The 22,225-nt window shown below is 40.3% G+C and overlaps 1 protein-coding gene across 1 annotated transcript in view; it reads left to right on the forward strand.

Moving 5' to 3' along the window:
* The window catches only part of TNKS2 (tankyrase, TRF1-interacting ankyrin-related ADP-ribose polymerase 2), a 29,899-nt gene that overhangs the window by 1,862 nt on the left and 5,812 nt on the right, over positions 1-22,225 (forward strand). The window contains exons 4-30 of the mRNA XM_014965802.1: positions 18-189; positions 899-978; positions 1,402-1,547; positions 2,348-2,513; positions 2,796-2,914; positions 3,725-3,803; positions 4,819-4,913; positions 5,682-5,748; positions 7,039-7,225; positions 8,156-8,277; positions 8,799-8,890; positions 8,990-9,068; positions 10,041-10,212; positions 10,922-11,001; positions 11,425-11,570; positions 12,371-12,536; positions 12,819-13,038; positions 13,457-13,566; positions 14,513-14,701; positions 15,478-15,730; positions 16,373-16,455; positions 17,054-17,174; positions 17,600-17,697; positions 18,340-18,414; positions 19,188-19,293; positions 20,339-20,525; positions 21,831-21,987. Of these exons, the coding sequence (XP_014821288.1) occupies positions 156-189; positions 899-978; positions 1,402-1,547; positions 2,348-2,513; positions 2,796-2,914; positions 3,725-3,803; positions 4,819-4,913; positions 5,682-5,748; positions 7,039-7,225; positions 8,156-8,277; positions 8,799-8,890; positions 8,990-9,068; positions 10,041-10,212; positions 10,922-11,001; positions 11,425-11,570; positions 12,371-12,536; positions 12,819-13,038; positions 13,457-13,566; positions 14,513-14,701; positions 15,478-15,730; positions 16,373-16,455; positions 17,054-17,174; positions 17,600-17,697; positions 18,340-18,414; positions 19,188-19,293; positions 20,339-20,525; positions 21,831-21,987 (3,429 nt within the window). The 5' untranslated portion in view covers positions 18-155. The remainder of the gene's footprint in view (positions 1-17; positions 190-898; positions 979-1,401; positions 1,548-2,347; positions 2,514-2,795; positions 2,915-3,724; positions 3,804-4,818; positions 4,914-5,681; positions 5,749-7,038; positions 7,226-8,155; positions 8,278-8,798; positions 8,891-8,989; positions 9,069-10,040; positions 10,213-10,921; positions 11,002-11,424; positions 11,571-12,370; positions 12,537-12,818; positions 13,039-13,456; positions 13,567-14,512; positions 14,702-15,477; positions 15,731-16,372; positions 16,456-17,053; positions 17,175-17,599; positions 17,698-18,339; positions 18,415-19,187; positions 19,294-20,338; positions 20,526-21,830; positions 21,988-22,225) is intronic.

The raw sequence follows: 22,225 nt of genomic DNA on the forward strand, positions 1-22,225 counted from the left end.
GTCTGTGTTATTTTTAGGTTAATGCTTTAGACAATCTGGGCCAGACCTCTCTGCACAGAGCAGCACACTGCGGGCACCTCCAGACCTGCAGGCTGCTCTTGAGTTCTGGCTGCGATCCCTCCATCGTGTCTCTGCAGGGCTTTACAGCCCTACAGATGGGGACGGAGAGTGTGCAACAGCTGCTGCAAGGTACGACTGATTCATTCAGCACCCGCTGCTGAAGTAACCTGCTGCTTCGTTTTACTTGTAGTTTCAAGTGCTGTCAAGGAGTAACAGTGAACACAATTCCAAAAAATGAACTTTCTACAGAAGACAGTGCCGAGAGCTGGGCTGTGCCGTTCTTACTCCATCACCACGCACGCAGGGAGAGTCCCTGCTCTGGCTGTAGTTAACAATCTCATTTACTCTCTGGTATTCAGCTGTACAGATTGTCAGGCATGCTCAGGTATTTAATGGTACAGCTGTCTGGAATAGTTTTGGAAAAATCTTGATGTAGGGGAGTTGGGGATCTTGTAAGTAGAAAGTGAGTTTCAAAAGCAAAGTCATATCTGCTTTGCACTTTGCAACTGTGAGCAGAGGCAACAGGGTACATGGGTTTTAAAGTTTGGATACTCTACACATAGGTAAGCTACAGTCTAATTCTGAAACTGAGAATCTTTAGTTGGTTCCCCAGTACTTCAGAATGGATAGGAAGTGTGTTGCTAAAGGCAACTTAGCAAACACTGTTGGAGCTAATAGCGACACTGGTAGAGAATAAGAAAAGACAAAACTTGTCTATAATTGGTTAATTTTCTTTTTAAGGGAAATCTTTGAAATACTGAAATGATTTACTGTCTTAACAAATTCCTTCAACTGCATACACTCACTCACTTGTCATGCAACCTTGTTTCTTTTGCAGAAGGGATCCCAGTGGGTAATTCTGATGCAGATCGACAGTTGCTGGAGGCTGCAAAGGCTGGAGATGTGGATACTGTAAAAGTAAGCTTAAACCTGCCCTAAAAATAAGAGAGAATCAAACTACCAAACTACTATTTTTCAAAGCAAGCAATCAAACAGCCCTTCACTGACTGCTTTAGAGTAGTGATCCCTGTCCTAAAACCTTTGCACAGATCTTACAGCTGGCAAAATGTAATGTTCACCACCTCCAAAAGTTTGTCTTATATAAAAAGCACAAGTAAGAAGTCACAGGGTGGATTTGGGAGGAGGGAATATTTAATTAATGTTTTTCTTGGGACACAATCTGCGTAAAGCAAAGGTTTTATGTAGAAATTAATGACTAAAAGAGACTTTAATGCAAACAATTTTTCAAAATTAGATGTCTCTAACAACATTTTATGACTAAATGAAAAGTGTCCCAACACTATATACAGTGATGTGTGTTTTGTTTGGGGTGTTTCACAGAAACTGTGTACAGTTCAAAGTGTGAACTGCAGAGATATTGAAGGACGCCAGTCGACACCCCTTCATTTTGCAGCGGGGTACAACAGGGTGTCTGTTGTCGAGTATCTCCTTCAGCACGGCGCTGATGTGCATGCAAAAGACAAGGGGTAAATACTCAAATGTCTATTTTCTTGGCAGTTGTAATTGCTGATATATGTCACCTCTTGACTACTGTGAGCTGGCCAGCATCCCATCTTTCTTCAGACACTTGATTCTTTTTTATTTCCATGGAAAGTTCTGTTAGATTGAAGACGTTCAGAATATCCACAAAAGTATTTCATGAATTTCACTGAATTTTCCCCCTGCATATCTTCACCACTTCCCAGTATTTCTCCTTGCCTGCCAGGCCCCTTTTCTAAAGATCATAAGTCTTCTTTTCGTTCCTGAGCTCCAGCCAAAGCTCTCTATTTAGCCAGGCTGGTCTTCTTCCCCTCCTGCGTGTTTTTTGGGACTTGGGTATGGCTCTTTCCTGCGCTTTTAAGAGTGCCTCCTTGAAATACGACCAGCCTTCCTGGCCACCTTTGTGTCCCAAGGGACACTTTCAACCCTGCTCCTGAAGAGGCCAAAGTCTGCCCTTTGGAAGTCCCAGGTGGCAGTTTTGCTGGCCCCACGTCTTGCTTCAGCAAGAATTGAAAATTGTATTTTGTGGTACTTGAGACTAGAGCATCAAGAATTTCTCTGGCCCCATGTTTGTACTTCTCTTCAGTCTCTTCAGTGCCACCGGTTGCATTCTTAGCACTTTAGCAGTAGATACTCCTACTGTATTACACTGCTGGGGACATTTGGAAAAAAATGCCATGGTTTGGTTATTGACGGTGTATTGTACTTTAAGCTTATATCACTTTGTGAGAAAAGACCCAATTTTTAAAGAGAATTTGTTTGTTTGGGTTTTTTCCCTGGTTTGCAGAGGACTGGTCCCTTTACACAACGCCTGCTCGTACGGTCACTACGAAGTCGCGGAGCTGCTGGTTAAACACGGGGCGGTTGTCAACGTAGCTGATCTGTGGAAATTCACTCCCCTGCACGAAGCTGCAGCAAAAGGAAAATATGAGATTTGCAAACTGCTGTTGCAGGTATTCCATGGGCTGGAGAGACGAGCTGCTGCTTTTCCTTTCTTCTTCAGTCTGAAATGGGGTTGGACTGCTTTGAGAAATTGATTTGTGTTCTGTGGTTTCTAAATCATTGTCCTTCACTGTGTTTCCAGGAAAAGGGATACTATTAGCAACTCTGTCCTTTCTCAGGCAGTAAATGGATGTGAATATGGGTCAGAATATTTGCTCAATTAGGCATCAGATGCCTAAGGCGCAATGTGTTTATTCTACTTAAATACTTTCCACTTGTTTTGATGTGCACAGCATGGAGCTGACCCCACGAAGAAAAACCGGGATGGAAATACTCCTCTGGACCTGGTTAAAGATGGTGATACTGATATTCAGGACTTACTTAGAGGAGATGCAGCTCTTCTGGATGCTGCGAAAAAGGGCTGTTTGGCCCGAGTGAAAAAGCTGTGTTCACCTGACAACGTCAACTGCCGGGACACGCAGGGACGGCACTCAACACCGCTGCATTTAGCAGGTCAGTGTTGGAATTAACTGGATTGATCAGAGTTATTACTGTGCCTGAATTTCCTGTGTCTAAGCAGCTTTAAAGTATAGCCTCAAGCTAGGAGATCCCACATTTTCTCTTAAAAAAAAAAAAAAAGTATTTTATGCATATAATCTTACGTTTCTCTTCTAAACTATTGAATGACTTTAGTTTTCTGTACTCTCTAGCCAAAGAGGGTCTTCTAATGTTTAGTGACAGAGGTTTTAAAACCAAATACTCTTAAATAGGGTGAAGCTGCCTTCACTAATAGATAATACACTGTATTCACAGGGAATGACATTGTAACTTTCAAGTAATTTAAATTAATTGCTACTTCTCTACAGTTTGTTGAGGGTTGGTTTTTTTTTTTAATACGGTCTATTTATTCTGTCCTTTTGCCACCTTCCAGCCGGCTACAACAATCTGGAGGTGGCAGAATACCTGTTACAGCACGGAGCAGATGTGAATGCCCAGGATAAAGGAGGTTTGATTCCGTTGCATAATGCAGCATCCTATGGGGTAAATATCTCAAAGTTTCTGAGGCTTTATTTATTAAAAAAAAGAAAGTTATGCATGTAATTGACAGCATTGTGAGCCAATACTCTCTAGAAAGCTTTTGCTATTTGGTTGTAATCTTATTTCTAAAACAAACACAAAAATTTGGATCATGGTCAGCTCGAAAATATTTCTTTCCGTTTTTCAGGAGCGGAAATGAAGAAAAGATGATGTCTCTTCTTACACCATTGAACGTTAACTGTCATGCAAGTGATGGCAGAAAGGTATTTTTGTTTCTGATCAGAATGAGTTCACTCTTACATGTTTCACCGTTATTGTTTGATCGGATTTTAGAACGTTAAACATAGAATCTGTCTATTTTCTTCAATATATGTGTGAAAATAAGATTGTACCTCTCAAGCAACCAGCTAATTTGTGGGTTGGTTTTTAACCTTAGAAGGACTGTGTAGGTATTTCCGTCTAGGAGCAGTGAACAAACACCTTTTCTTGGAACTACCTCTTGACCTTCGTACCTGCAGGGAGAGAGAAGGGCGGCTTTGTCACGGATTCTCCTCACTGTCACAGAGACACACGGGCCCCGTAATTGCCATGTGTCCTGGGCAAGGCATTGCTGCTGCTTCAGGAGCTATAAGCAGTGCTAGAGAACTACATGAAAAATGTTCAAAATTTCCATTCTAAAACATCCTGATGGTCTTCTGCCCCTCGCCTACCAGAAGTTCAAATTATTATCAATTTTTGGCATCCTCATCCTCATTACGTACTTGCTTGAGTGGCTTTGCTGGAGGAGCTCATAGAGCAGTTACCCGAGTGCTCTGTGGAGGGTGAGAATTTTCAGGAGTTTTTCCCCCAAGCCCCACTAATTTACCACCCACAAAGATGTGGGTAATAGTCTCTGTTGATAATTTCTGAGCTTCATCTCCTGACTGGCAGGGAGACCTCTTTATAATTGAGCAGTCATCATTTCTAATTGCAGTCTGATTTCCCCTTTCCCAAGAGATGTAGTTTGTCCCAGCAAAGTATTTATGGTGGTAGGCTAAAGGACAGAGATGGACTGCAGGACTCAAAAAGCCTTTAAAAAGGGCCTTCATGACTGCAAGAGTAGCGAGTAAACAATGAACTTAGCTATCAAATGTCTGATTCAAGCACCCTGGTTTGGTTTTTTTTTATGTTGCAAGTATTTTAAAGACTTCAGTAATTAGTACTGTTAACAAGTTTTGAAAAAAATAAATATAAAATCAAACTTTTATTACTGATTACTCCTGTGTTGTGTCATTTCAGTCGACTCCTTTGCATTTAGCAGCTGGGTATAACCGTGTCAAAATAGTGCAGCTCTTACTGCAGCACGGGGCTGACGTACACGCCAAGGATAAAGGGTAGGTTCATTTTTCCTTTGGTCAGAATAAAAAGAATTTGGTTAAAATTGCAATGAAGTAAAGAATAGTAATACTATTTTAACCATGAAGAATTTCTCACTTGAGACCATTGTGCCATCTTTAACCTTTCTGCTGTGACAAAAATACAGAGTTTCCAGGCTTGAGACTTGTGATTCAGTAGAATCCAAGTTGAGCTGACCATAGAACATGTTGCCTTTTAGCCAAATTATTATCTCTTGTTTAATAAAAGACATTTGAACACCACTGTGAAGTCAGCAAATATTGAGAAATGATTGAATCAATCTTAACTTTCTTTCTGCTTCTAAGTTTCTGCACTTCTTTTTGCAAAGAATGTGATAAAAATAGAAGATTTGTTTCCCAGAGTTCTTGTTTGGACTACATTCTCAAGCATTTGGTTGTCGTGTTAGGAAACATAGTGAAATATTGCTGTGTTCTTGTGAAGGAGATCATTGCTGTCACTCCTGAAAATCCCCTGCAGGTAGTTCTTACTGCTGTGGGTTCTGAGTCTGAGGGGAACCTCTTCATTTGCAGTAAGACAGCACAATAAATTTTGCGTCTTTTAATTATTTTAAACGTTTATTGTTCTGAAAAATGCTGATGGGGTTTTCTGTGTTCTTCTCCATCTTCTTATTTCTCCTCAACGTCATTTGAACATCTCTGATACTCCCACATAGTGCTCTGTAGGTGCATTTGAAATTGAGATATGTCTACTGAGAAAGTCACCCTCCCCCTTTCTCTCCTGTACAGAGACTTGGTGCCACTTCACAACGCCTGTTCCTATGGTCACTATGAAGTAACAGAGCTTCTAGTAAAGGTTGGTCTTTGAAGAGATTAAATTGCATATTATTAAATAAGAACAGTTTATAAGACTTAATGCAAGTTGCGTTTTTATTTTGTATTTAGATTTACAAAACTTCCAGAATGGTAGATTGCTTCTGCTCTACCTGTTGGTGATTATTAAGCTGGAGCTACAGAATCTTCTGCTTGCAAGGAAGCTTTTTCCTTATAAATGCACTTTCTGTTTTTAACTTTCTCTGCTTCAAAGTTGAATGTTTTTTTACCAAGTACTTCTTATCTCAACCTTCCCACCCTCACCCCAAAAAAACAACACCAAAAAAACCCCAAAACTGAGAAATACCGAGTTTGACAATAGAACAATATTTTGTAAGACAGAGTATTAAGAGATTTTTTAAAAGAATACTGGTAAAGATCTTCAATGTTTTAAGATTAAAGAGTAATTGGTCTTTTGAGGGCATGAACTTAGAGCGTATATTGTAGTAAGTATAAATAGTGAAGATTTTGTGTTTGTTTGGTTGGTTTTTTTACTGCAGAGGCCCATTGCAAAACTAATCTTTACACTTGTGGTACCAGACAAAAAAAAAATCCCCTCTTGCCTAGACACAGCTGCGTTCCTTACCTGTTATGCTGGAGTCATATTCCTTGTTGGATTTCTGCTCCAGGGAGTCAGGAATTATTTTTTGCAAAGCACTGCAGTGGTAACAGGATCAGTGGGAAAGAGCACGTCCTGTCAGACGTGCTTACAGAACTCCAGGTGCATATAGGATGTTACTGGAGAAGAATTACGCAGATATTAATCATCCAAAACTATTACTTGCAGAACCTTATACTTAAATGTTTTGAATTGAAGCCAATTTTGAGTGTCTGTCTCCTCCTAGATATCTTGGGATTCATCTCTTGGTGGGTAGTCACAGAACGTGTGTTTATCTTAGTGCAACTGTTCACTCTAGACTTTTTCTAGAGGAACAAGAAACAGGAGCTTGTTCAAAGGTGACTTGGAGTATGTGAGTTAGGCTCTTTCTCCAGTGTGACGTGTAGCAGAGCTACTGTCCTTCTCAAGATGCTGGAGAAAGCCTTGAAGAGACCAGCCTGCATTGGGCTTTTTTGAATGTATCTGTAAGGCACTAGGGGATTAGAAACTGCAATGTGCTGAAATGTTGTGTTATATTGAAAAGGAGCATCTTGGATACAGTTTGCATACAAGCATTGATTTTTATTTTAACAGTCTACTGCTTTGTAACTAATGACAGAAGTCTTTCTATTGATCTGGTTTTAATGCATCCTTTCTGCCCCTTTCCCTTGGAAGCACGGCGCGTGTGTGAACGCGATGGATCTGTGGCAGTTCACCCCTCTGCACGAAGCAGCCTCTAAGAACAGGGTGGAAGTGTGTTCTCTTCTGTTAAGTTACGGTGCTGACCCTACACTCTTGAACTGTCACAACAAAAGCACCATCGATTTGGCTCCAACACCCCAATTAAAAGAGCGATTAGCATGTGAGTATTGAGCAAGATCAGCTCTACAGTTACAGATTGTGGTGGGTCCTTAGGTTCCCTGGATGGTGACCCACCAGAAAGCAGATGTGGAAAATGCTTTCAAGCAATTGAGCAATGTTGGACAGTACATTTCACTGTTTAGAAATTGAGATTGCTAGATTTTTTTGAACATAGGCCTTTAAAATAATTTTATTGTCAGTTTTATAGTCGTGGTTGTGATGGGTTTTGTAGCTTTTCTTCCCTGTAGCTTTCCCTCATGACCTTGCCAGTACGCTTTCATTTTCCATACTTGCTCCTGTCACTGCGTCAAGACTGCTGAAATACACATTTTTATTCCACTGTGTTTTGTTTGAAGAAAAGAAAAAACATAACTGTTTAGAATTCTGAGTTTGTTTGAGTATGCAGCTTGGTATTTTACACCAACAATTGCTAAAAGAAATTGATGAAAGGCGCTGATTTTTGTCCAGCAGACTTGAGTTGAAAAGAATGCCCTCAAATTCTGTCCTTCATGGCCAAACAATAACTTTGTGGGACATGTACAGAAATTCCCAGTAAATACTACACTGGGCTTCATGTTAGCATCTAGACATGGTTTTCCAAAGGCAGGTCAGAAGTAGAGATTTATATGTGCTTGAGTTGGTACGTGTGGGAAGAGCAGAACCTAGAGGAGTGGGGAGTGACGTGGATGTTGTTCAGCCAGTTCAGGTGGCTCTGCCTTCGCTTCAGAAACTAAGCGTGTCCCTGTAGCGTTCTGACTTAGCTAACAAGTGCTGTCAAGTGGGGGAAAAACTGCCCTTTGAGTTGGAAATGTCTGCTCTGTGGTCTGTTGAATAAACTGAATATTTTTATCTAACTGAAAGAAACAATGCTCTTGATCCTTCTTGAGTTAAGGAGTGTAACCTTCTGGTACGTGTTTATTTCTTTTTAAAGATGAATTCAAAGGTCACTCACTGCTGCAGGCTGCAAGAGAATCAGATGTGGCTCGTATAAAGAAACATCTTTCTTTGGAGACAGTGAACTTCAAGCATCCTCAAACACATGAGACAGCATTGGTAATATCTCAGGATTTATGAATTATTTTTCATATATTGTGGCTGACCTAAACATACTAGGTAATAGCTTAGAACTAAAAATTTCAGTGTCAAAACAGTGTAATTCAGACCAGCCTGGAATATCAAGTGCCTAGTTAAGCAAATACCATTGATTAATAATTTATTCTTAAGGTGAATGTTAGGGCTCATCTAAATTGCCTGTTTAATATAGGCTGTCTGAATGGCTGATTTTCTGTAGAATGGTTTGGTTTTAAGCAACAGTAAGCTGTTTATGTTAGTTTGGTTTGTAAAGCTTGGAGGTTTCCAGCAATTATTGGAGAGGGAGCTCTGGAAAATACCAGAATAAATCCAAAAGCCTATGCGAAATCTCCCAAGTTAATAAGGGCTTCTACATGATTTTGGGTTTTTTTTTCTGTTGACACTGCACACGAGCAACTCCTGACTGCCTGCTGATGAGCAAGCAGTGAAACCCCTGCCCTGCTGTGGCTGGTTGTTAATGCTGCAATGTTTACTGTTCTCAGCACTGTGCTGCTGCCTCTCCCTATCCTAAGAGAAAACAAGTGTGTGAATTGCTGCTGAGGAAAGGAGCCAACATCAATGAAAAAACAAAAGAGTGAGTGGTTACAAATGAATACTCCTAAGTGCTTGTTTAAAAGAGTTTGCAAAATAAATTTTTGAATTATTCTTTCTTTTTTCTCTGTTCTTTTTAAAGCTTCTTGACTCCTCTGCATGTGGCATCAGAAAAGGCTCATAATGATGTTGTAGAAGTGGTTGTGAAACACGAAGCTAAGGTAGGAGTTACTGTTCGTACTTTTTTTTTTGCCTACTGTATAGGTTTTCATACCTTGAGAATGAACAGACTGAGCTGAGCAGACAGACTTTTCTAAAATAGTTCCTTTTGGAAGGTTTTAGATTTATACACTTAAGACATAGGCCATCAGTCAAGCCCGTACATTGAGGCATCATTGTTGGTGTGGTCGTTTTATAAGAACTATGGATGTAGTTCTCACTAATAACTGAAAGCTTGTGGAGTAGCTTAATCGGTGCTTCGTCATCCAGCAGGAGAAATGAAATGCTTAAGGAAAAAAGAAAGTAGGGGATATATTGGAACAAGAAGAAGCCAGACTGAACTGTATAACAGCTAGTGAAGCTAAAATGAAATCATAACAGAGTGTTTAGCGCAAATTTCCACAAAAAGGGAAGGTGGAAAGGAGATACTGTCTGTAATGCTTCAATCCTCCAAAACTAGGAGGTGAATATCTCTCTCATGTCAATTTGATTACGGCCTGACTGCTGTGAATTTTCCAAAGCAATGCTCAAAACCAGAGGAGCAGGAGGGAATCCAAGTAACTTTGGGGTGCAGAGTTTTCAATTGTTAAATACACCTTGACTGAAACACATAGAAAGTCCTCACTCTGAAAAATGGCGATAAGCCAGTGCAGGTGGGAGCTGTTCTGTGTGCTGGCACTGGGGATTTGTGCCAACTTCTGGATGTGGTAGAATTGCTGTAATTGTTTGCTTACACTGGATTAATCACGTCTCTAAAATGGGGGCTGTTTGTCCTCAGTGAATGTAGTTGCAACTTTATGATCTGTTTTTGTTTAAGTTTTATCTTCTGAAGTGTCATGACCTCCAGAAATATGCTGAATATGTTCTTTTAATTAAAAGGAGGAAGAATCCTTGTGAAACTCTCCCAGTCAGCAGTGAAAACGGCTTTGATATTAAGCTTTGATGGTGATGTTTCTTGTCTGTGTTATTTTTAGGTTAATGCTTTAGACAATCTGGGCCAGACCTCTCTGCACAGAGCAGCACACTGCGGGCACCTCCAGACCTGCAGGCTGCTCTTGAGTTCTGGCTGCGATCCCTCCATCGTGTCTCTGCAGGGCTTTACAGCCCTACAGATGGGGACGGAGAGTGTGCAACAGCTGCTGCAAGGTACGACTGATTCATTCAGCACCCGCTGCTGAAGTAACCTGCTGCTTCGTTTTACTTGTAGTTTCAAGTGCTGTCAAGGAGTAACAGTGAACACAATTCCAAAAAATGAACTTTCTACAGAAGACAGTGCCGAGAGCTGGGCTGTGCCGTTCTTACTCCATCACCACGCACGCAGGGAGAGTCCCTGCTCTGGCTGTAGTTAACAATCTCATTTACTCTCTGGTATTCAGCTGTACAGATTGTCAGGCATGCTCAGGTATTTAATGGTACAGCTGTCTGGAATAGTTTTGGAAAAATCTTGATGTAGGGGAGTTGGGGATCTTGTAAGTAGAAAGTGAGTTTCAAAAGCAAAGTCATATCTGCTTTGCACTTTGCAACTGTGAGCAGAGGCAACAGGGTACATGGGTTTTAAAGTTTGGATACTCTACACATAGGTAAGCTACAGTCTAATTCTGAAACTGAGAATCTTTAGTTGGTTCCCCAGTACTTCAGAATGGATAGGAAGTGTGTTGCTAAAGGCAACTTAGCAAACACTGTTGGAGCTAATAGCGACACTGGTAGAGAATAAGAAAAGACAAAACTTGTCTATAATTGGTTAATTTTCTTTTTAAGGGAAATCTTTGAAATACTGAAATGATTTACTGTCTTAACAAATTCCTTCAACTGCATACACTCACTCACTTGTCATGCAACCTTGTTTCTTTTGCAGAAGGGATCCCAGTGGGTAATTCTGATGCAGATCGACAGTTGCTGGAGGCTGCAAAGGCTGGAGATGTGGATACTGTAAAAGTAAGCTTAAACCTGCCCTAAAAATAAGAGAGAATCAAACTACCAAACTACTATTTTTCAAAGCAAGCAATCAAACAGCCCTTCACTGACTGCTTTAGAGTAGTGATCCCTGTCCTAAAACCTTTGCACAGATCTTACAGCTGGCAAAATGTAATGTTCACCACCTCCAAAAGTTTGTCTTATATAAAAAGCACAAGTAAGAAGTCACAGGGTGGATTTGGGAGGAGGGAATATTTAATTAATGTTTTTCTTGGGACACAATCTGCGTAAAGCAAAGGTTTTATGTAGAAATTAATGACTAAAAGAGACTTTAATGCAAACAATTTTTCAAAATTAGATGTCTCTAACAACATTTTATGACTAAATGAAAAGTGTCCCAACACTATATACAGTGATGTGTGTTTTGTTTGGGGTGTTTCACAGAAACTGTGTACAGTTCAAAGTGTGAACTGCAGAGATATTGAAGGACGCCAGTCGACACCCCTTCATTTTGCAGCGGGGTACAACAGGGTGTCTGTTGTCGAGTATCTCCTTCAGCACGGCGCTGATGTGCATGCAAAAGACAAGGGGTAAATACTCAAATGTCTATTTTCTTGGCAGTTGTAATTGCTGATATATGTCACCTCTTGACTACTGTGAGCTGGCCAGCATCCCATCTTTCTTCAGACACTTGATTCTTTTTTATTTCCATGGAAAGTTCTGTTAGATTGAAGACGTTCAGAATATCCACAAAAGTATTTCATGAATTTCACTGAATTTTCCCCCTGCATATCTTCACCACTTCCCAGTATTTCTCCTTGCCTGCCAGGCCCCTTTTCTAAAGATCATAAGTCTTCTTTTCGTTCCTGAGCTCCAGCCAAAGCTCTCTATTTAGCCAGGCTGGTCTTCTTCCCCTCCTGCGTGTTTTTTGGGACTTGGGTATGGCTCTTTCCTGCGCTTTTAAGAGTGCCTCCTTGAAATACGACCAGCCTTCCTGGCCACCTTTGTGTCCCAAGGGACACTTTCAACCCTGCTCCTGAAGAGGCCAAAGTCTGCCCTTTGGAAGTCCCAGGTGGCAGTTTTGCTGGCCCCACGTCTTGCTTCAGCAAGAATTGAAAATTGTATTTTGTGGTACTTGAGACTAGAGCATCAAGAATTTCTCTGGCCCCATGTTTGTACTTCTCTTCAGTCTCTTCAGTGCCACCGGTTGCATTCTTAGCACTTTAGCAGTAGATACTCCTACTGTATTACACTGCTGGGGACATTTGGAAAAAAATGCCATGGTTTGGTTATTGACGGTGTATTGTACTTTAAGCTTATATCACTTTGTGAGAAAAGACCCAATTTTTAAAGAGAATTTGTTTGTTTGGGTTTTTTCCCTGGTTTGCAGAGGACTGGTCCCTTTACACAACGCCTGCTCGTACGGTCACTACGAAGTCGCGGAGCTGCTGGTTAAACACGGGGCGGTTGTCAACGTAGCTGATCTGTGGAAATTCACTCCCCTGCACGAAGCTGCAGCAAAAGGAAAATATGAGATTTGCAAACTGCTGTTGCAGGTATTCCATGGGCTGGAGAGACGAGCTGCTGCTTTTCCTTTCTTCTTCAGTCTGAAATGGGGTTGGACTGCTTTGAGAAATTGATTTGTGTTCTGTGGTTTCTAAATCATTGTCCTTCACTGTGTTTCCAGGAAAAGGGATACTATTAGCAACTCTGTCCTTTCTCAGGCAGTAAATGGATGTGAATATGGGTCAGAATATTTGCTCAATTAGGCATCAGATGCCTAAGGCGCAATGTGTTTATTCTACTTAAATACTTTCCACTTGTTTTGATGTGCACAGCATGGAGCTGACCCCACGAAGAAAAACCGGGATGGAAATACTCCTCTGGACCTGGTTAAAGATGGAGATACTGATATTCAGGACTTACTTAGAGGAGATGCAGCTCTTCTGGATGCTGCGAAAAAGGGCTGTTTGGCCCGAGTGAAAAAGCTGTGTTCACCTGACAACGTCAACTGCCGGGACACGCAGGGACGGCACTCAACACCGCTGCATTTAGCAGGTCAGTCTTGTAATTAACTGGATCGATCAGAGTTATTACTGTGCCTGAACTTCCTGTGTCTAAGCAGCTTTAAAGTATAGCCTCAAGCTAGGAGATCCCACATTTTCTCTTAAAAAAAAAAAAAAAGTATTTTATGCATATAATCTTACGTTTCTCTTCTAAACTATTGAATGACTTTAGTTTTCTGTACTCTCTAGCCAAAGAGGGTCTTCTAATGTTTAGTGACAGAGGTTTTAAAACCAAATACTCTTAAATAGGGTGAAGCTGCCTTCACTAATAGATAATACACTGTATTCACAGGGAATGACATTGTAACTTTCAAGTAATTTAAATTAATTGCTACTTCTCTACAGTTTGTTGAGGGTTGGTTTTTTTTTTTAATACGGTCTATTTATTCTGTCCTTTTGCCACCTTCCAGCCGGCTACAACAATCTGGAGGTGGCAGAATACCTGTTACAGCACGGAGCAGATGTGAATGCCCAGGATAAAGGAGGTTTGATTCCGTTGCATAATGCAGCATCCTATGGGGTAAATATCTCAAAGTTTCTGAGGCTTTATTTATTAAAAAAAAGTTATGCATGTAATTGACAGCATTGTGAGCCAATACTCTCTAGAAAGCTTTTGCTATTTGGTTGTAATCTTATTTCTAAAACAAACACAAAAATTTGGATCCTGGTCAGCTCATTGTATAGGTGAAGACTTTCTTGAATTTGTGAAGTCATGGTTGGAGTTCACAGAATTTTAGTTTTCTGAACATGAATACTTAGAAAGCCAATGGTCAGCTCGTTGTATAGGTGAAGACTTTCTTGGAATTTGTGAAGTCATGGTTGGAATTCACAGAATTTGAGTTTTCTGAACATGAATACTTAGAAAGCCAGCAGCCTGAAAGGTGTGCCATAAAATGCATGTCCTTACCTGTGCCAGTCCAATTGTACCAGCAAGATCTCATTTTCATTTAGTTGGCTGGTTTTGAGACAGTAATTGTTTTTGTCGGCTTCTGGGATCTTTGTGCTTAGATCAAGTCTTTAATCAAAACAGTTGGAGTACTTTCCAAACTGGGAGTTCAAATTCAGGCTTTTTTCCCTTCGGATTCCCCTGGATGTGGGATTCTGTTGTAGTCTGTCTTTTTTAAAGAAGAGGAAACAAATCTGAACTTTTTACTGTTACATTACAGGTGAGGAAGAAAACACCTTGTTTTAATAAATCTTTTTAATCATCATTAAAAAGTAACTGTATTCTAAGAAAATTAGGAATGAGGATTGCAGAGAAGTGCCAGTAATAGTGGTGAGTTAGTTTAATACATTGTGGCACCTTGGAATTTCACAGTTGTGTTTCTTTTGCAGCACGTGGATGTAGCAGCTTTACTGATCAAGTACAACGCCTGTGTGAACGCCACGGACAAATAAGTAATAGTGGTGAGTTACTTTAATACATTGTGGCACCTTGGAATTTCACAGTTGTGTTTCTTTTGCAGCACGTGGATGTAGCAGCTTTACTGATCAAGTACAACGCCTGTGTGAACGCCACGGACAAATGGGCTTTCACCCCCCTGCACGAGGCAGCCCAGAAGGGACGGACACAGCTCTGTGCCTTGTTACTGGCACATGGGGCTGATCCCACCCTGAAGAACCAGGAAGGACAGACACCACTGGACCTGGTCACTGTAAGTGCTGGGGTGGCTTTTGGGACATCTCTACTTACCTGCCCCTGGTGGCAGCTCATTTAGGAACTATCCTTAAAAAAAATAATCATAGTCATACAGCAACTTCTGCCAAATTTAAAATCCTGAGGTTTCTCTGGTGTTTCTATGTGTCTGGTAAGGAAAGTCAGTAGAGCCTTTATAAACTTTTTTATTTTCTTGCTCAAGATTTCTTATCACAGGATAGAAGGCAGGGGGGGAGAAACACTAACAAAAGGAAGTCATGCTTATGGTTTGATGCTTTTAATTTGGTACTTATAGTTTGACTAATACAAAATTTGTGGCAATAAATGTAAGCAAACTTTGTAGCAACATAAATTTAGGGAACTATCCAGCTGTTAAGTTTTTGGGTGGTTTTTCTTTTTTTAAAGTATTATAATACAGGTCAAAGCTGCACTCGGAGTAACTGTTTTGTATCATGAATTCTAGTTGCCAGTAGAAGCTTTTGTTCATTTTCCTAAAAGATGGATGCTGTTTAACTGTCCCTAAAGTTTGTTAGAAATATTGAAGTCTTTTTATCTTATTGCCATTTTTATTTATAAACATTTTACAGTTTAATGTATGCTGTTGGCACAAAAGACTGCTTGTGAAGTGCATTGTAAAATGTGTATTTTTCCCATACGTGTGTATTTGTTTTGCAGTGCAGTTAAGAAGTCTGGAATAATGATAATGCATTCCAGGGGGGAAAAAAATGTCTAAAAGTGTTCCTGTGTTTTAACAACTTGTTTTCTGCTCTGTAGGCAGATGATGTCAGCGCGTTACTGACAGCGGCGATGCCTCCCTCCGCCTTGCCCACTTGCTACAAGCCTCAGGTTATCAGCGTGTCTCAGAGCACAGGTTCTGCCAGTGACTCCCTGGCTTCTGTTCCCCCCAGCCCCTCCAGTCTCTCTGCAGCCAGCAGCCTCGACAACTTGTCCGGGAGTTTTTCTGAACTTCCTTCTGTGGTTGGTCCCAACAGCGCGGAGGGAGCTGCTGTTCTGGAGAAAAAAGAAGGTGAGGCTTTCTCAGGTAGGCATGGCTCACATTGGCTACCAGAGGGCAAAAAGAATACACAGCTACTGTGACACATGCAGTGTCCCTATTCCTTACGATGACATTAATGAGAAACAGAAGTCTAAAAGTCTTTTAGTGTAAGATTTTAGTACTTTCGCCTTACAGAGTCTTTAAAATGCTCCCTTTTTTGCTGTACGGACCCAAAGTGGTGAATTGTGTTTTTAAAATAAATCGTCAAATGAAGTTTGGCTCCCTCCCAAGCAGTATTTTAGTACAAACTTTATCCAGTCTCTAAGATGCTATTCTTAGATCAGGTATCTTGCAAAGGTTACTTCTGTAACGTTTTAGTTCTCTAAATATTTTCTGGTTGAACACACATCTGTGGCAGCTGGTGAGTTGCACAGCTGGTGAGTTGCACAGCTGGGGGAGCACAAGGGCTGCTCTTAGGAGGGGTGGAAATCCTAAGGGTACCAGGGTGGGTCAAGGAATAGTGGCCTCTGGTTAGTGATACAGGTATTTATTCCCCATCTTCAGAAGACCAGGAATTTCTGTCTCGTTATTGCCACAAGCAGTGGGAGGTGTGTATACTTCAATTTACAATGCATATATGAATGTTCATTTTGAATTTCTCTTCTTATCCAGTTTCAGGTGTAGATTTTAGCATAAATCAGTTTGTGCGGAACCTCGGCCTTGAACATCTCATTGACATATTTGAGAGGGAACAGGTAAGTAGCTGTATTTGTCTGCAGATACTCAGCTAGAAAGCAATAATGATACTGACTATTTAGAATAACCTCATGAGACTGACAAAATGAGTGAATGTCAAAAGGAGTGGAATGAAAGAAAGGAGCTTAATTAGATTTTTTTAATTGGTATATACTATAAATATATATTAAAATACATGCATATATCAAAAACTGGGGGGCAGTAATGTCTATGTCAGTTTGAGAGCGTAGGCATGTTTTCTTTTGGTAGTAAAAATGGTGGAGTAAATAAAAGTAGTTATTGTTGATTAGTAATTTCTGGGTTTGTTTCTGTTGGATTGAATACATCTAAAAAATTGTATTTCTCAATCAGAAATATGATTGTTGAAAGAAATACAAATAACATGGTTGTAGTTCGTAGCAAATTTATTGAAAGACCAAAGTTTGGAGAAAACAGTTGGGTAAAAGTAAAGTACAAGAATAATACACGAAAGTCTCTGTTTTCTTTTCACACTTGCTTTTTATCACAACTATTGTGGGGGGCATTTTCATTGTCATTGGCAGCTCTTGTACTCTGTTTATGCTGGCCTGCAAAATAATGGTGTTGCTTTCATTGTAGATAACACTGGATGTACTGGTTGAAATGGGACACAAAGAATTGAAGGAAATTGGAATTAATGCTTACGGCCATAGGCATAAAATCATTAAAGGAGTTGAAAGACTCATTTCTGGACAGCAAGGTATATTCTGGTTTCAAATTAGTATGTAACCCTGCTGCTGTATCAATGCTTCAGATTATTCCAGGTTGTATCACATTAAAAAAAATTGATAATAAAACTTGTCCTAGAAAACGGCACTACAAATGATAAGAATGTTTCTGACTTGAAACAAGCACTTGTTTGTGCTGTGAATTACTGTGAATCTTGCCTTTCGGTTCTCGAAATTGGTTATAAACCAAGTGACATCTGCAAAAATGTATGTGGCTGGTAGAAGGCAGTTAAAGTCAGTGGTAATCTCTGCCTTCCTCAGCAGCTACCTCTTCATCCTGTAAACTGAGGTTTGAGAACATGGTGCCTTTAAAAAGAAGGATGTTAGTGGTTCTCATTGCAAACCAGCAGTCTTAAAGCAGTGTCTGAAACTTTGCTGTGTTTTGTTACATTCACAGGACTCAACCCATACCTGACCCTAAACACTGCTGGCAGTGGAACTATTCTCATAGACCTTTCCACGGAAGATAAGGAATTTCAATCAGTGGAAGAGGAGGTACATGCCTTTGTTTGTAGGCTCTTAGTATTGTTAGTTTTAGTAAAGAAGTAGATAAAGTAGTGTTGCCAGAGATTTTAACAGTGCAATAAACATCTCTAAGCCTAAGAAAAACTTGGATAGGGATGCTTCAGGTTTCTAACTTTGACTGTACCCCTTATAATCTGTGCTTATGACGTCCGTAAGTTTTTTCTTACTTAATGTTATTACTGCTTGTATTTTTAAAGCCTCTTCTATGTAGAAAAGGTCTTTGATATAACATATAAATTCTAGTGATGGCCTGTCTGTTATACACGGCTTTTAGTCACTTCCTTCCAAAGTGTTATGATCACACAGAGCAAAATTCCAAAGAAACAGTATTCTAAATAGATTAGTGATGATCTTTTTCAATTTGAAAACTAGACTGTGGACTATTCAAGGTATGTTTATTAAAAAAAAAATAATCATTGAACCTGTTCTTGTGCATCCACAAAATCTGGCATTACTTAACCTACAGTCATTGCCTAAAAATTTCTTGTATAATTTTTTTTTAATTTTTTTGGGGATAGAACTATTTCTTTTGGTTATTTGACTGTGGGAAGGATGTGTATGTTGAATGTGTTGTGACACAAACTGATCCTCCTTAAAACTGTCAATCTTCAGATGCAGAGTACTGTCCGAGAGCACAGAGATGGAGGACATGCTGGTGGAGTCTTCAATAGATACAACATCTTAAAGGTGGCTCTTGCATTTTTATGGTGGATGGTTACACCTGAAAGAGTTTGGGCTGAAAACAAAATGTCCATAAAATGTTCTACATTGGTCTGAGTTCCATAGTGTGAGTAGATGTGCCGTCTGAGACGTGCACAGGAAGAAGATTGTCTTCCAGGGAAATTAAGAGTAAGATTATATGGAAAAACTGGTTATTGGTTAATATTCAGTAAGAAATTTTATGAGAAATTTACCTAGAAAGACTTCACAGAAAACTGCAGAATGTTTGAAGAAAAAGACAGAAGGTTTTATAGGAAACAAAGGAAGGTTTCTGTTGAGGGAACGGAGGGGAAGAACAGCGAGAAGTGAAAGCAAAACTCTTGAAGCCTGGAAGTAAGGGGACCTGTTTGGGCTTGATTTAACATCAAAGGAGCCTAGAACACCGGGCAGAAAATCCTGCTTTAAACCATTTAGTGGAATCTTGGTTTCCTTTTTCTTTTTTTTTTTTTCCCCTGAAGAAATGGTCATTTTCATTAAAATGCTAGAGATTTTGATTTTCAAGTAAGTGACTGAATTTATAATTAAGCGTATAATTACGATTTACTGAAGCTACACTTCAACGATAACTTCTGCAGGATAAGTTAGAAAATTAGTGTTCCATTGAGTTCTAAGGAGAGTGCTCTCTTTAGGCGGCAGGGGAAGTGTACCACGGGCTAGCTGCTGTGGGTTAAACAGCTGTTACCTAGAGCAAACAGAAGTTTGCAGTTTCCAGGGCAGAACTTACATTTTTACTGTTTCAGATTCAGAAAGTGTGCAACAAAAAACTGTGGGAAAGATACACTCACAGGAGGAAAGAGGTCTCTGAAGAGAATCATAACCACGCCAACGAAAGAATGCTGTTTCATGGTGAGATACTGAAATGCACCTTAGGAAGTAGTTTTACCACCAACACTCTTTATTGGAGGGTTCCTACTGGCTCACAGTAAATGTTCTCAATGGAAATAGGTTCTAGGGTTTGCATGAGTGTTATGTGAACAAGTGTTTGTCTATGTCACAGTGAGGGTGCATAACACAACGCTGAAATAGCATCTCTGTGTCTCTCCCTGGAGGAGACTTCTAAGTTTGAAGTGGAACAGTTAGCAATTAGGAGTGGAGATGTGAAGGGGTGTGCTGCCTCCTTCCTTACACTGCTAATTCTGTGCTATCAGCTCTACCACCAAAATGAGCAAGAGTCAGACTTTATTCTGCTATGGGTTGTTTGGGCTGGGATTTTTTGTTTTCTTGTTTTTATGATTTGGTAAGTTAGTTCTCATTCATCATTCCAGATAACTGGCATTAAATTTACTAATTATAAGCTGAAAGCTCTTCTGTGCACAAATACGTAGCTTGTGCTGACGAGGGAATTAAGCAAGTTCACGATACATCCTTACAATGAAACCTTCCTAGTTCCCAACATAAGGCATTGCTGTTGGAAGCAGCAGTAACACGATAATTAACTCCTTGCCCAAACCTGTAGGTGCCTACATCCGGTCTTGTGACTCTGGTCTGTGCCCTGCAAGAGGAAACAGCCTCTTAATTGAATGACCTGTCATTAAAGGAAAATAATTAACTGCTTGCCCAAACCTGTAGGTGCCTAAATCCGATCTTGTGACTGGTCTGTGCCCTGCAAGAGGAAACAGACTCTTAATTGAATGACCTGTCATTAAAGGAAAGTCTTTTAAATTAGTTAGATAATAACAAAATTAGCCCTGGAATAAAGCAATTTAATGCCTTATGAGTGTTGTTTTTGGGGTTTTTTTAAGTCTTTATTAAAATATTTTTAAGCATTAACAAATGTCTTTTAACCGCGCATGCTGCTTGCAGGGGATGACAAGCAATTGCCATAGTCTTTTCTCGTTCTCATCTGGGATGTTCTCCTGCTTCATACATGGTTGTACTTCCTTTCTCACAGGCTCCCCATTCGTGAATGCCATCATCCACAAGGGCTTTGATGAGAGACATGCCTACATAGGTGGCATGTTTGGAGCTGGCATTTATTTTGCTGAAAATTCTTCCAAAAGCAATCAGTACGTGTATGGAATTGGAGGTGGCACTGGCTGTCCAATTCACAAAGATAGATCTTGTTATGTTTGCCACAGGTAAGTCATTCAAAAGAATCTGATTTTGCCATTGTCTGTTGTGTTCTAGACCATCAAGTCAGCAGAGCCCCTCTCTGAAAAAAGATTTGCGTAGTAACCAACGCTGCTCAGCGCTCTGTGTATGCTGGGCCCAATAGGGACTTGCAGAAAACTTTGATATTTAAGTCTTAAAGAATCTTTAACCATCTTCAGTGCATTTAACCAAACCTTTGCCCTTAACTTACTATAAAATCAGACTTGAGTAGCTAGAGAGTGAAGAGGATCTTTGAGATGCTTGTGTGAAAGGTGCAGCAATAGGAGGGTTTAGTCTATTGCCTGTGACAGAGAAAGGAGAATATCAGTGATATTCAGGTGTGGGGTTTCTTTGAGATGGATGGACTCTGTACCAGTCACTGCTGCTCCACACCCTCAAGTACAGATGTGGATTTGTGGACTCTCTACCATTAATTGAGTTCTTAAGTCCATTTTTCTGCCAAAGGCCTAATGTCTTACTGCTGCCGTCAGTTCAGACTAGAGTTAATCTGACTGCATGGAGTTAATTGTGGTAGTGGTCGTTGTTTCAACCAGGAGAGTATTCTGTGGTTTGCATTGGTGTCACAGGAATAAGGTGGTTCTTGCAGTTTCCTTCCTTGAGTCTCTGCCCCTTTTCATATTTCTTACTCTTTTCTGGCGCTCCCAAAATAAAGAGAATAATCTAGAATTATAGAGGATGTCAGAGTCTTTTCATGCTTTCTAAAGTTTTGAATAAAAAGATTTTTTAATTTGTCTTCTGTAAAGAATCAGAAAAGCAAGTTTTGGCTGAACAAAATGATACGTAACATTGATCTGCAGAATTGCTGATTCCATTGGAATGGCAGTAGGACAGATCTAGGTAGTACATCTGTAAAGTGCCCTTCTGTCTTTTTATAACGAAAACACCAGAACATACTGACAGATGTTAGTGTGAGGTATTTCGTGTTGACCTAGAGCTTGCTCCTGGCCTTGGTGTTGATGTGGCAGTTAGATACAAATCTAGTGCTGGAACACAGGTGGATTATGTTGTTAGTGTGAGTGATGGGGGGGACCCTCCCAAAACTTAAAAAATAACAAAAAAAACCCAACTACATGGTAGTGACAGGATTTGAATACATTAAGCATGCTCTTTCCAGTAATTAATATCAACGTTTTTCAGTGTTATTACCAACCATTTCCTCAGGCTAAAGAGCTTTTCCAAGGGGAGCATAACGCTTCAAATCCCAAAGACAGTCTTTGTGGCTTTCTACACCAGTATTTTGTGTTCAGTGTCCTTTTTGCCTTTTAACCCAGGCAGTTGCTGTTCTGCCGCGTGACCCTGGGCAAGTCCTTCCTGCAGTTCAGTGCCATGAAAATGGCTCATTCCCCCCCAGGACATCACTCCGTCACCGGGCGCCCCAGTGTAAATGGACTGGCACTGGCAGAATATGTCATTTACAGAGGGGAGCAGGTGAGCACCTTCTCGGTCTGGCTTTTCAGAGGGCTTCTTTTAAGGGCTTGTAGTGTGTTGGGTGTTGGTTTTACTTTCAAGGTGCTGGGACTTGCTTTTGTCTTAAAGCAAACTCCTGCTGTGGTGGCAGGTGACAGGATCCACGTCCCGTGAATGCTCCTGGTGTTTTACCTCGGGCTTTTTGCCCTTTTGTCTTGGGCATGTTTTCCCTTCTCTAGCAAACCTTCTGAATTGATTC

This window comes from Calidris pugnax, unplaced genomic scaffold (assembly GCF_001431845.1).
Source record: "Calidris pugnax isolate Ruff unplaced genomic scaffold, ASM143184v1 scaffold64, whole genome shotgun sequence".
Taxonomy (NCBI): domain Eukaryota; kingdom Metazoa; phylum Chordata; class Aves; order Charadriiformes; family Scolopacidae; genus Calidris; species Calidris pugnax.